The 12,122-nt window shown below is 43.0% G+C and overlaps 2 protein-coding genes and 1 long non-coding RNA gene across 3 annotated transcripts in view; 2 read left to right on the top strand and 1 right to left on the bottom strand.

Moving 5' to 3' along the window:
• The window catches only part of LOC109901168 (neurotrophin receptor-interacting factor homolog), a 23,959-nt gene extending 17,811 nt beyond the window's left edge, over window positions 1-6,148 (top strand). Inside the window, exons 5-6 of the mRNA XM_020497214.2 lie at window positions 2,818-2,929; window positions 3,141-6,148. Of these exons, the coding sequence (XP_020352803.1) occupies window positions 2,818-2,929; window positions 3,141-4,102 (1,074 nt within the window). The 3' untranslated portion in view covers window positions 4,103-6,148. The remainder of the gene's footprint in view (window positions 1-2,817; window positions 2,930-3,140) is intronic.
• Window positions 1,735-9,635, bottom strand: LOC109901234 (uncharacterized). Its single transcript, XR_002256693.2, has 3 exons — window positions 9,096-9,635; window positions 3,129-3,236; window positions 1,735-2,898 (listed from the first exon to the last, which is right to left on the bottom strand). It is a non-coding gene; the product is annotated as an uncharacterized LOC109901234 (long non-coding RNA).
• Window positions 8,966-12,122, top strand: LOC109901183 (gastrula zinc finger protein 5-1-like). The gene is made up of 3 exons (XM_020497231.2): window positions 8,966-9,432; window positions 9,813-9,943; window positions 10,125-12,122. Exons 1-3 carry the CDS (start codon window positions 9,174-9,176, stop codon window positions 11,385-11,387), a joined length of 1,653 nt encoding a protein of 550 aa, XP_020352820.2. The 5' UTR covers window positions 8,966-9,173; the 3' UTR covers window positions 11,388-12,122.

Here is a 12,122-nt window from a genome sequence, read left to right as displayed (position 1 = left end):
TCCATGATCAGCTCCTTTGCCTTGCTGACGTTGAGGGAGAGGTTGTTGTCCTGGCATCACACTGCCAGTTCTCTGACCTTCTCTCTATAGGCTGTCTCATCGTCGTCAGTGATCAGGCCTACCACCGTCGTGTCGTCAGCAAACGTAATGGTGTTGGAGTCATGCATGTCCACGCAGTCGCGGGTGAACAGGGAGTACAGGAGGGGACTAAGCTTAGTGATGAGTTGAGGGCATTATGGGGTTGAACGCTGAGCTGTAGTCAATGTGTGAATTTAAGTATGCTCTCTCTAATTCTCTCTTTCCCTCTCTTGGAGGACCTGAGCCCTAGGACCATGCCTCAGGACTACCTGACATGATGACTCCTTGCTGTCCCCAGTCCACCTGGCCGTGCTGCTGCTCCAGTTTCAACTGTTCTGCCTATGATTATTATTTGACCATGCTGGTCATTTATGAACATTTGAACATCTCCACCTGGCACAGCCAGAAGAGGACTGGCCACCCCACATAGCCTGGTTCCTCTCTAGGTTTCTTCCTAGGTTTTGGCCTTTCTAGGGAGTTTTTCCTAGCCACCGTGCTTCTACACCTGCATTGCTTGCTGTTTGGGGTTTTAGGCTGGGTTTCTGTACAGCACTTTGAGATATCAGCTGATGTACGAAGGGCTATATAAATACATTTGATTTCATTTGAACAGCATTCTCACCTTGTCCAGGTGGGAGAGGGCAGTGTGGAGTGAAAGAGATTGCTTCATCTGTGGATCTGTTGGTTCTGTATGCGAATTGGAGTTAGTCCAGGGTGTCTGGTGTGATGTTTTCAAAGCATTTCATTGCTACAAATGCAAGTGTTACGAGGCGATAGTCATTTAGACTGGTTACCTCTGTGTTCTTGGGCACAGGGACTATGGTGGTCTGCTTTAAACATGTAGGTATTACAGACTGGGTCAGGGAGAGTTTGAAAATGTCAGTGAAGACACTTGCCAGGTTGTCAGCGGATGCTTTGAGTATGCGTCTGGTAATCCATCTGGCCCTGCGACCTTGTGAATTTTCTTGTTTGCTTATGGCCCTATACAGCTCGTTAAGTGGGGTCTTAGTCCCATCTGTTTGTTGTGGTAAATAGACAGCTACAAAGAATATAGATGAAAACTCTCTTGGTAAATAGTATGGTCTACAGCTTACCATGAGATATTCTAATTTAGGCAAGCAGAACCTCGAGACCTTAATTTTAGAGATAGCACCAGCTGTTGTTAACAAAGAGACATACACCTCCCCCTTGAGCTTACCGGATGCTGCCGTTCTGTCCTACTGCTGCAATGGAAAAACCAGCCAGATGTATATTATCCATGTTCTTGTTCAGCCAAGACTCCGAGAACCATGGGTTATTACAGCGTAGTCTCGAACGGAGCTCGCCCAGTTTGTTTTCCAGTGATTGTACGTTCACCAATAGAATGGAGGGTAGAGGTGGTTTATGTACTCGCCGACGTAGTTTGTTAGGGTGCTGGCCACTCTTGCACAGTCTATTTATTTCCGAGTCTCTGGGATTAGGGCCTGGTCCGGGGTGAGCAGTATGTCCTGCTCCTCTGACTCGTTGAAGTAGAAATATTCATCCAAATCGAGGTTAGTGATCGCCGTTCTGATATCCAGAAGGTCTTTTCGGTCATAAGAATTAGAATTATGGGGAATAACTCATCGCGATGAGGCATTACCAGTTTTGGACTATAGAATGCTTCAGACACCCATCAAATGTTGCAATGGGAAAATGTTTAATATAATTTTCACCTAATACAATTACTTTGCCTAAACTTAATTCTTGCCTAATATTTTGGCATGCATAACCTTTTTTTTAACCAATTCTGATGGTTGTTAAAAGAGGAATTATGTTAATAGTCTATTACCGTTATATCAACACACTCGTCACTACCGTTTAACAACTCTAAATCGCTTTGGCACAGTAGGCATCAACTCACTTGCCGATAATGTTGCATAAAACGTTTGAATAGTCTATCCTTTTCGTCAAACATAATCAAAGTTAACGTAGGCCTTATCATGTGAAAATTATAGACCTTTCAAACATTTTGTGCAACATTGTCTCCAAACCTAAAGGCATACCCAATTTAAGTCTTATTTTTTTAAAGGTCGACTGAATGTCTATCAAGATGATGTTGCGCCCCAAAGGGATAACATGAAATAACAATGTAGGTTATTGAAATAATCAAAAGAAAATTGGGATTATTTATTAGCCTAGTGGTTAAAACAATTTAGGCATATCATGTGAAATTATTGTCAAAAGCGCAAGAGATACTGTTGCAGGTAGGTCTAGATTATTTATGGATTGATCATATAAAAATATCAACACATTCTTTCAACAACTCCAAAATAATTGCCTATGGTAGGGGAACCACTGACTCGCTGCCCTTTTCTATTATCTAGACACTTGCTGGTAACTCAACTAGTTAGAACAGCTCATGAGTTCTCCTAAATATCTGTAGACTAGGTAGGACTCTTATGACTAAAGATTCTTCAAGCATAGCTTTAATTTTTACCCATAAGAGTAGGATAACTTTTACTCTGAGACACTTTGTGGATGCGGGCCGTGGTCTTGATTAATTTTGTCTGAAGTGTGGGACCATGTTTTCATTTATTAAACCATTAAAGACTATCAAGTATTAAACTCAACTAACATGTTTGCATAGTATCCAATCACCTAACATGTTTGTATAGTGCTCATAGCAAACTCTCATTGCCCAACCAGAAGATGCTCCATAGCAGGGTGCTCATATCAGATTTCTTGATCCAACATCCTCTCACTCTGTATCTCTTACAGTCAGTAGACATGGAGGATGGGAAGCCTGATCTGCTGCTGGTCAAAGAGGAGACCATAGAAGACGTACCAGAGAGCATTGACCTGTTAAGTGGACAAAAGATGGGGGAGCAAGGTAAGAATGAAATACATATAGCCTACATACAGTAATATATCTTCAATGGGAATAGTAATGTGCCTGGCTATACATTTTTTCAGAAGATTAAATCAATACAACAAAACACACAATGCATGAATTTGACCAAGTAATTGACACAAAAAAACTCCATATGTAGAGTTCTCTGCCATGTTTTTAAAAAAGTATATTTTGTAACCTCTTCCTTCAGGTGGTTGGCTGGAGATTAAAAGAGGAGACTGGGCGGCCATCTTGGATTCCCAGACCGGCGCAGCCAAGGATCGAGGGGACAACATCACCGAGCTGGCTAGGGCCAGAGGAGACATAGTGGAGGTCAGTGGATGGGACAGAGTCCCTAATGCCGAGCTGGGGAACAACACTGTTAACCACAACCCAAAACAGACTGTCGAACACAAAACAACAGTCAAACTTAATTTACATGACAACAGACTGGCTGGGACCAGGGCAAGGCGTAGATTTGGTCTGCGAGGACGAGGTGGTGTCTGTATGCGGCAGGAGAAAACAGCCACAGACTCTGCTAGCGATACTCCGTCCTGCTCCTATAGTTGTGATTCAGAGAGACTGATGGTGCCTCAGGTTAACCCCCTAACAGGTGCTGCCTTCAGCCTGCCTTCTATAGGATCTATCAACTGGAACATGGACCCTGTGACAACACAGACACTCCCTGGCCTTCATCCTCCTCACACTCCCCTAATGTTAAACCAGACCTCAGACAATGCCAGTGCCTCAACACTAAATGGCTACATAAGCCCATTGACAAATGACAGTAGTAGAGATGGAATAAGTAAAGGTGGTGGCGCCAAAGAGAAGCGATTCCCGTGTTCATTCTGTGGGAAAGTGTTCAGTTTCCCCCAACAGGTGGAGATCCACCAGAGGATGCACACAGGGGAGAAACCGTTCAGCTGCAACCTGTGCAGGGTCAGTTTCTCACACTCATCCAGCCTGAAGAGGCACCAGAGGGTCCACACAGGGGAGAAACCATTTGGCTGCCACCTGTGCCGGGTCAGTTTCTCCCACACGTCCAGCCTGAAAAGGCACCTGAAGGTCCACACGGGAGAGAGGCCGTTCGCCTGTACGTACTGCGAGAAGAGATTCTCAGAGAGGAGCTACCTCAGGTTACACCAGCAGAAAATGCACACGGGCCATGTATAGTGACATATAATGTAGTATTAGTTTGTTTGTAGTTAATTATGTTGGTTTTTGATGTAGTAGGGAGCTGGATGAGGTGACATGAGGGAAGAATGAGTATGATAAGGCAGAGGAGATGATATGGTGATGGTTGGTGTGATAGTGTCTGTAAAAATGCTTCACTGATGAAGAGTGACAACCTTATCATGGTGTTTGATGCTGGTGTTTTATAATGAGGAAATGATAGTGCCTTAATTCATGTTTACTTGGCATAAAGCAATGAAGCTGTGTGTAATGTAATGTTGAACCGTTTCCAAAGTATTCTCAACTTCATTTTATCAAAGAGAAGGGTACCAGATTTGATAACAGGTCAACTGTTACCATAGTGATAAAAGTTATTCTCCATGTCACTAGGGCTGTTGAGGTAATCCAGCATTCATGCGTCATGACCGCAATAAAATTCTAATGTGACCAGTCATGGTAATCTCCTTTTAAGCACTCTGGACATATGTTCATAGTACCCAACTCTGTAACGATCATCAGGTCGCTAATGGCCTGGTACTCAGGGCTCTATTGTCCTTCTAGCCACTCTGACATCAATGCAAATGTAATCGAAAATCACATTAAACACATCATCAAAACAGTATGTGCTTTTAAAACTCACCTCTCTGATTGATTGATCAATTTGAATAAATTAGTTCAACAACAGGTTGAATCTTAGTGGAAAAAAGATACCTTTGGTACAAACTTGCCCTAGCCTAAATAAAACAAATTCAGAGTCTACATTATAGTGGATTTTTGGGGGATTTTGTATAGCCTAGTAATAGGGCACATTTTATATTTTTCATAATTAATAGGCTGATATGTTACTTTTAGCTACAGAATATCTCACCACCATGCCTTTCCATCTCCTCCCCGCTTTCCTTAATGCCATTCTTCAGCGCACAGTGAGAGGGGCTGTCAACAATTTAATGAAATACAGCAGACAGTTTCGTTGTGAAAACATGTTACGATCGATGTTCCCTTAGAGATTTCACTTGTTTTTCCATATTAAGCACCAGGAACAGGATTGGAGTGCCCATGGCATGCAGAGTTTGGGCAGAATATCTATCACATGAAGTAGTTTCCCCGAAATGGGACCAAGCTGCGGGAAAGTGACCTCCATTCGCTATTCGATACGGATGATATGCATCTTTTTCTCTTGCCTCTGTTTGTGCAAATTCTAAATCGAAACTCATTTGACATATTAGTTAGGATTAAATTGAGAATAGTCTGGTGAAATAATGATCACTTGATGAGAGCTGGAGTGAACAGCATGTGCAGCCTGAGGCAAGGAACAGAGCACAAGCTTTTTTTGTGACTTTCTCAAAATCGTCAATAGCCTATCGTCGCATCATGCAGCCCATACCTTTTGATTTCTAAAGCATTCTAAGGTTTGTATCATTCACAACTAAAGTTGCCAAATTACAGAAAATCTGGCATATAGAACCTGTTTCAAATGATGACTTTTATGCTCAACATAGACACTTCATATGCGCACTGCTCCGTAATGGGGAAAAAATTATTTATATTTTAAGTTAAATTATAATCGTCTTACTATAAAATCATATAATATAAAATAATGGCATGGGACTTAAGCATATCTTGTCTGCTAAATGAACAAGCCTACAGCATGGCGCATAGCCATAAAATTATATTTATTTTTGACAGTATACAGTAGGGCAACTCTTTCTATTCTTCTGAAATACATTTTCTTCACATCATGTTTCTTTAGACTTGCCTAATATAAATCATGGCTTTATTGTGATGGTGTATGATCAATTGATTTATTCTGTGTTTTTAAATGTAGATGTTCATCAGCAGCTTGTATGCATGGAGGGTTGGATATGCTCAACGTGTTTATGTTAATTACTGGTCAATTACCATGAGACCAGCAGGCTTTTGCATGACAACCAGTTGACAAAGTGTCATGACCACCACAGCCCTACTTATTGTTTTGTGCAATAAAAAGTACTGTACTTTACATTGTGAGTATTACCATTTTGTTTAAATAAAATACAAAGTTGACTCTGCTGACTGACTTGGTTATTTTTGTATTATTGCAGGGACTGAGTTTCCTTTATTTCAGTCGAACCAAAACATTATACTTAATTCTCTAATTAACACATATGTAAATGTTTTAAATAATTAACTCCAATGGCTCCATATTGTTAGGTACTTGAATCACAGTGTTAGAGAAAGGCTTGGCTGTGGTTTAACATTTTATAATATGTCATGTTTCTTTGTCTACAGCAGAGTTTCTTATATGAACCTTTTTCTATGCTCTTTTGTACACTTTGTGTTTAGTCTGTAGTCCATGAGGACCTGCTGGTATCTGGTGTTGCTGGCAGGAGAGAGTGGACCTCTGAAACGGCTGGTCACAAACCCGGACAACAGCACCTTGGGTCAGGAGCCATCGATCTTCCTTCCCGAGTCGGAACCAGGACCGACCCACGAGGAACAGAGATTCCACCACTACAGAGAACACAACCAGTGGACAGTTGGACTGAACAACCGCAGTCCTGGTGGTCATCAGAGAGAGAGGCTCCAGTCTGATCCAGATCTGCAGCCCAGACTCTTCTCTTCACAGTCTCAGTGCAGGGATGAAGCAGGGCTTGGGGCTGATAGAGATAGAACCTCCTGTTCCTATGATACAAACACCACAGTATCCATGATGAACAGAGCAGGTCTTCCTGGGCTTCAGCCTTCATGGGGAGTGGTGGGAGACCCCCCTGGTGGTAGTCTACCAGGAAGTCTTTCTTTTCCTTCAGTCTCATCTCATGCCTAGTGACTGGGTTCATAGAAGGTCTGGGCCTGGTCCTGGGTCTAGCCTTCCTCAGTTACCTCAGGATTACCTCATCAATACAGACAGACAGTCAGGATGGGTGGTCACCACAAGAGGTTCCTAGCCTATAACACAGCACACAATCCCAACAACACCCAAACAATGGCTAGAGGTCAAGGAGGGAGCTCAAAGACTAACCACCTGATGGTGGTGGCTCCTGCTTCTACCTCCTCTGGTGTCATAGGGTCAAAAATTAAGAGGCCAAGCAATAGGACAGACGCTGACAAGCCGTATGCCTGCCCCACATGTGGGAAGAGCTTTGCTGAGGCAAGGTATGTGAAGCAGCACCAGACTGCTCACACCAAGGAGAGGCCCTTCAAATGCAAACTATGTTCCAAGAGCTTCTCCTTCCTGAGTTACCTCATCAGACATAGGTGTGCCCACAATGGGAAGAAATCGTAGCAATTCTTTAGATTAAATATTATAGTTATCATGTGAAGTATCCTGGGCTAAGAGTTTTTATTACTAAGAGTTGAGCATCTGGGTATGCTAACCTTCTTACATAATACAGATGTTTGGTGTGCTGGCATAGCCGAAACACTGTCCTTGAAGTCTAACACTATATGAAAACAGTGCATTCGGAAAAGTATTCAGACCCTATACTCAGTACTTTATTGAACCACCTTTGGCAGCGATTACAGCCTCGAGTCTTTTTGGGTATGAAGCTACAAGCTTGGCACACCTGATTTTGGGGTGTTTCTCCCATTCTTCTCTGCAGATCCTCTCAAGCTCTGTCAGGTTGAATGGTGGGCGTCGTTGCACGCTATTTTAAGGTCTCCAGCGATGTTCGATGGGGTTGAAGTCCGGGCTCTGGCTGGGCCACTCAAGGACATGCAGAGACTTGTCCCAAAGCCACTCCTGCGTTGTCTTGGCTGTGTGCTTAGAGTCATTGTCCTGTTGGAAGGTGAACCTTCACCCCAGTCTGGGGTTCTGAGCGCTCTGGAGCAGGTTTTCATCAAGAATCTTTCTGTACTTTGCTCTGCTCATCTTTCCCTCGACCCTGACTAGTCTCCCAGTCCTTGCTGCTGAAAAACTGTAGGGACGGTGCCAGGTTTCCTCAAGACGTGACGCTTGGCATTCAGGCCAAAGTGTTCAATCTTGGTTTTATCAGACCAGAGGATCTTGTTTCTCATGGTCAGAGTCTTTTAGATGCCTTTTGGCAAACTCCAAGTGGGCTGTCATGTGACTTTTGCTGAGGAGTAACTCCTTCGACCTTGTGGCTTGGTTTTTGCTCTGACATGCACTGTCAACTGTGGGAGCTTACATAGACAGGTGTGTGCCTTTCTAAATCATGTCCAATCAATTGAATTTACCACAGGTGGAGTCAGAATGGAAATCGGATGCACCGGAGCTCAATTTCGAGTCTCATAGCAAAGGGGCTGAATACTTGTAAATAAATCAGGTAAATATGGTATTTGTTTGTAATAAATGTGAAATTTTTTCTAAAAACCTGTTTTCGCTTTGTCATTATGGGGTATTGGGTGTTGATTGAGGAAAATAATGAATTTAATCAATTTTAGAATAAGGCTAAAGTAACAAAATGTGGAAAAAGTGAAGGGGTCTGAATACTTTCCAAATACACTGTATATTCCCCCTTTGAATTTGTTTGTTTTTTACCTTTGTTCTAGTCAACAAATGTAATGTCCCTCCCAACATTATTTTGCATAATCAGGTGGTACCTGTTCCTTTATGTACTATAATTAGGTGATCAAATCTGTTAATGAGAAATCATGTCCTTCTGATATGTTTACTTGTTATTTACTTGTTTATCCTTTAGAATAAAACGTGGCCTCATTTTCCTTCGAACCTATGAAAGGGATTCCACGGCCATTGTCAAAATTGTCTATATCATACAATTGAATGAAAACAAATTAGCTTTTTAATTTAAGGTTCGTTTTAAAATCAAATGTTAAGCAGATACATTGTAGAAATAGGCAGGCTTTAGACATAATAATTTATTTAGCCACACCCTTCTATGACGCCTACCAATAATATAATTTATCTTCTTTGTAAACGGAAGTAAATTACGAGGAACAATTTCCACGTTAGCGTGTTTATTGTTGCTATTAAGACGTTTATTAACACCATGGCACTTAAAATGATTCATTTAACAGCACAGAATCACATACTTACCCTATGTAGTCTTTAATACACGTTGGAGACAGGAATTGGTGATAACTAGTTCATGCTAGCTGCTAACGTTAGCTAACAATGGCTGACGGTATGGTTTTTCACACTCAAATAGCCTCCATTATGGAGGTGCTAGCGAATGCAGCCGTGGCAGAGATCTGTAAACTCGTAGACGACGACTATGCAGTGTTTCGTTTGGAAATAACTCAAACCCAGAAAGAAAACAGGGCATTGCGGAGGAAACTACAGCTATTTGAACTGAAGATGGCACGGGAGCGCGTCCTAGCCAGTCGTCCAAATAGTGTCAAGATTCTCGACCGGTACAGAGCAATGGCTAGAGGTATATTCTGCCGAGGCTACGCGGCCTGTCGCGGTTCATATATAGCTCAGTGCCCGTCTCTTCGTTCTGCACGTGTTCAGATGTTACCCAGAATTGGGTCTTGGTCAGTTGTTGGATAGTATGCAATAATGCCCCTGATTATTTAGCTATCTTGCGCAAAGACACTATCAGATTCTTGATGTGCTGCATTTCCTATTATTTACTCAATGAAAACAATGTGATACATTGAACATAATACATCAATAAATAAATTGTATATCAAGAAGTTATGAGAAGTGTTACCTTAAAATCGTTGCCAATTCTAGACAGTGTCAATAGGGTACAATATAGTATTGACAGTACTGAACTTAACCCCATCTTTCCCCCAATCACTCTCATAGGTGAAGGACATTTCACTAAAGGCCACAGGAGCTTTGTGAAGCCAGGGGGACACAATACATGGGGAGATGACCAACCAATCATTGTTGATGAGGGGAGTGGAACCACAACCCAGCACATTATCGAAATAGAGGTTAGTGTAATAGTGTTACATAAAAAATGCTAATTTGTAAATCAATACCCCATTAATTTCAGCAAGGCTTTCTTCAGCTATTGACTTGCGTACATGCACATCTACCATAGGGGAGCTTGTTTGACTTCCCTACGACATTGTTATCCAATTGAAGTAATAACCTCATCTCTTCTTGTGTCAGTCTGCAGATGCAGGTCCTGGGGTCAAGCAGGAGAGGTCTGAAGGAGAGGAGGACCCACGTCACAGCAGAGTCATCCAGACTAGAGCGGCTGAAGTGCACTCTGTAGCCACGGAGGACCCCGCCACAGTGCAGCCCAGGACCCAACGCAGCGTCACGGAGGTCAGAGACAGACACAAGTCAGAGACAGACACAGAGACTGTAACTGTAACACAAAGGCTTTTACACACAGGATCTGACCACAGATCAGACGCAGAGCGACTGGGGCTGGGGCCACTGGGCTCTCCTCCTGCTCCCGGTTCAGAGTATTTACTTTACGGTAACCCAAGCATGAGGGCTGTTAACTCCCATCCGGACTCCGGTGATGCATCAGAGATTGGCAATGATCCATCTTGTTCTTACGCTACAGAGATGGACCCTGGCAACATGCGTTTGGATTTAGAGACACACACTGATCTGTCTAGAGGGAACTGGAACCGGTACAGTAGTAGTGTATACTCTGAAGGGTGCCTAGATGAGAAAGGGGAGGGTCTGGTTGTAGAGGAAGTGACTGTGAAAGTGGAGGGCGACGATCCTCCCACATGGAATGCAGATAGTCACCTAGGAGACGGACCCTCACAGGGCGGAGATTTCTTAGATTACAGGGGAAGCTTAGAGACAAATCAAAATGTTGCGACCCACTCCCCTTTACACGCACTCGGGGATCACGACCCAGTGTCCACGTCGATGGGGCCTTCCGATTCACACGGCCGCGTTCTTTTCGATCAGGTATTGAAATCAAACGACAGGGCTAGAGCCCAGGCTCTGGGAGAGGGAGAAACATTAGGCGGTAGTAAAGAGAAACGGTTCCTCTGCAGGTTCTGTAACAAAGGCTTCAGCTGCCCCCAGAAGGTGGAGATCCACCAGAGGGTCCACACAGGGGTGAAACCCTTCAGCTGTACCCAGTGTCACATGTGCTTCGCCCAGGCTGGCAACCTGAAGAGGCACCAGAGGGTCCACACAGGAGTGAAACCCTTCAGCTGTACCCAGTGTCCCATGTGCTTTGCCCAGGCTGGTGACCTGAAGAGGCACCAGAGGGTCCACACAGGGGAAAAACCCTACAGCTGTACCCAGTGTCCCATGCGCTTCGCCCAGGCTGGTCACCTGAAGATGCACCTGAAGGTCCACACGGGAGAAAGGCCATTTGCCTGTACGCACTGCGGGAAGAGGTTTTCAGAGAGGAGCTACCTCAGGATACACCAGCAGAAAAAACATTCCACTCTATAAAATATAAAGTTACCATTCCAATCGATAGCTTCTGATGTTTAGATCCTACCCTTGACAAAGATTAATTGTCATTGTTGTCAACCGAAAAGACCCACAGGTGCATTTGGAATAATGAGAGTAACAGATTTCAGTGTTTAATATACCTGAGTAGAATATTGCATCCAGACATTGTGATACATTGTATAATACTGTATGATATACTGTATAACCCTAAAAAAAGTATGTTACATAGTGTTTGTACTGTGTAGGATATGATGTTCACAAATGCCTGTTTCATTACTTCCATTCAACGACTATTTTTTTCCCCAAGACACTTTTAATGAGAAAACGAATGCAGTTTATTCACTTCATGCAGAGGTTTAGTTGAGACGTGTATGTGTGGTTTTCATATGGTGTATTTAACGACTTCCTCCCGGGATTGAACTTTTTCTGTTGTAAAGTGATATCCCATGTATAAATACAAGTCTAAATAAAAAAATATGTTTTGAGCAAAAGTTTTTTGGAACACAACTGCAAACTTCAAGGAGTAGGGCATTCAAGGAGTTGGTTTGATAGGAAGTTGCGATACCATCTGCCTAGTGAACAAAAGAGGAAAGCCCACCCACTTGTGCTATGTCCTGGACCACCTATTGAGATGTGCCTTTTAAGTAAATCCACTGTTAAATGAGGTGAAAAGGAGACTGGATTGCCACCTTAACACTTGTTCATGTTTAATAAACACAAAATTAGACTTTT

Source organism: Oncorhynchus kisutch, linkage group LG12, assembly GCF_002021735.2.
Source record: "Oncorhynchus kisutch isolate 150728-3 linkage group LG12, Okis_V2, whole genome shotgun sequence".
Taxonomy (NCBI): Eukaryota; Metazoa; Chordata; class Actinopteri; order Salmoniformes; family Salmonidae; genus Oncorhynchus; species Oncorhynchus kisutch.
Note: the sequence above shows the minus strand (reverse complement) of the source record. Positions and strands in the feature narration are given on the sequence as shown.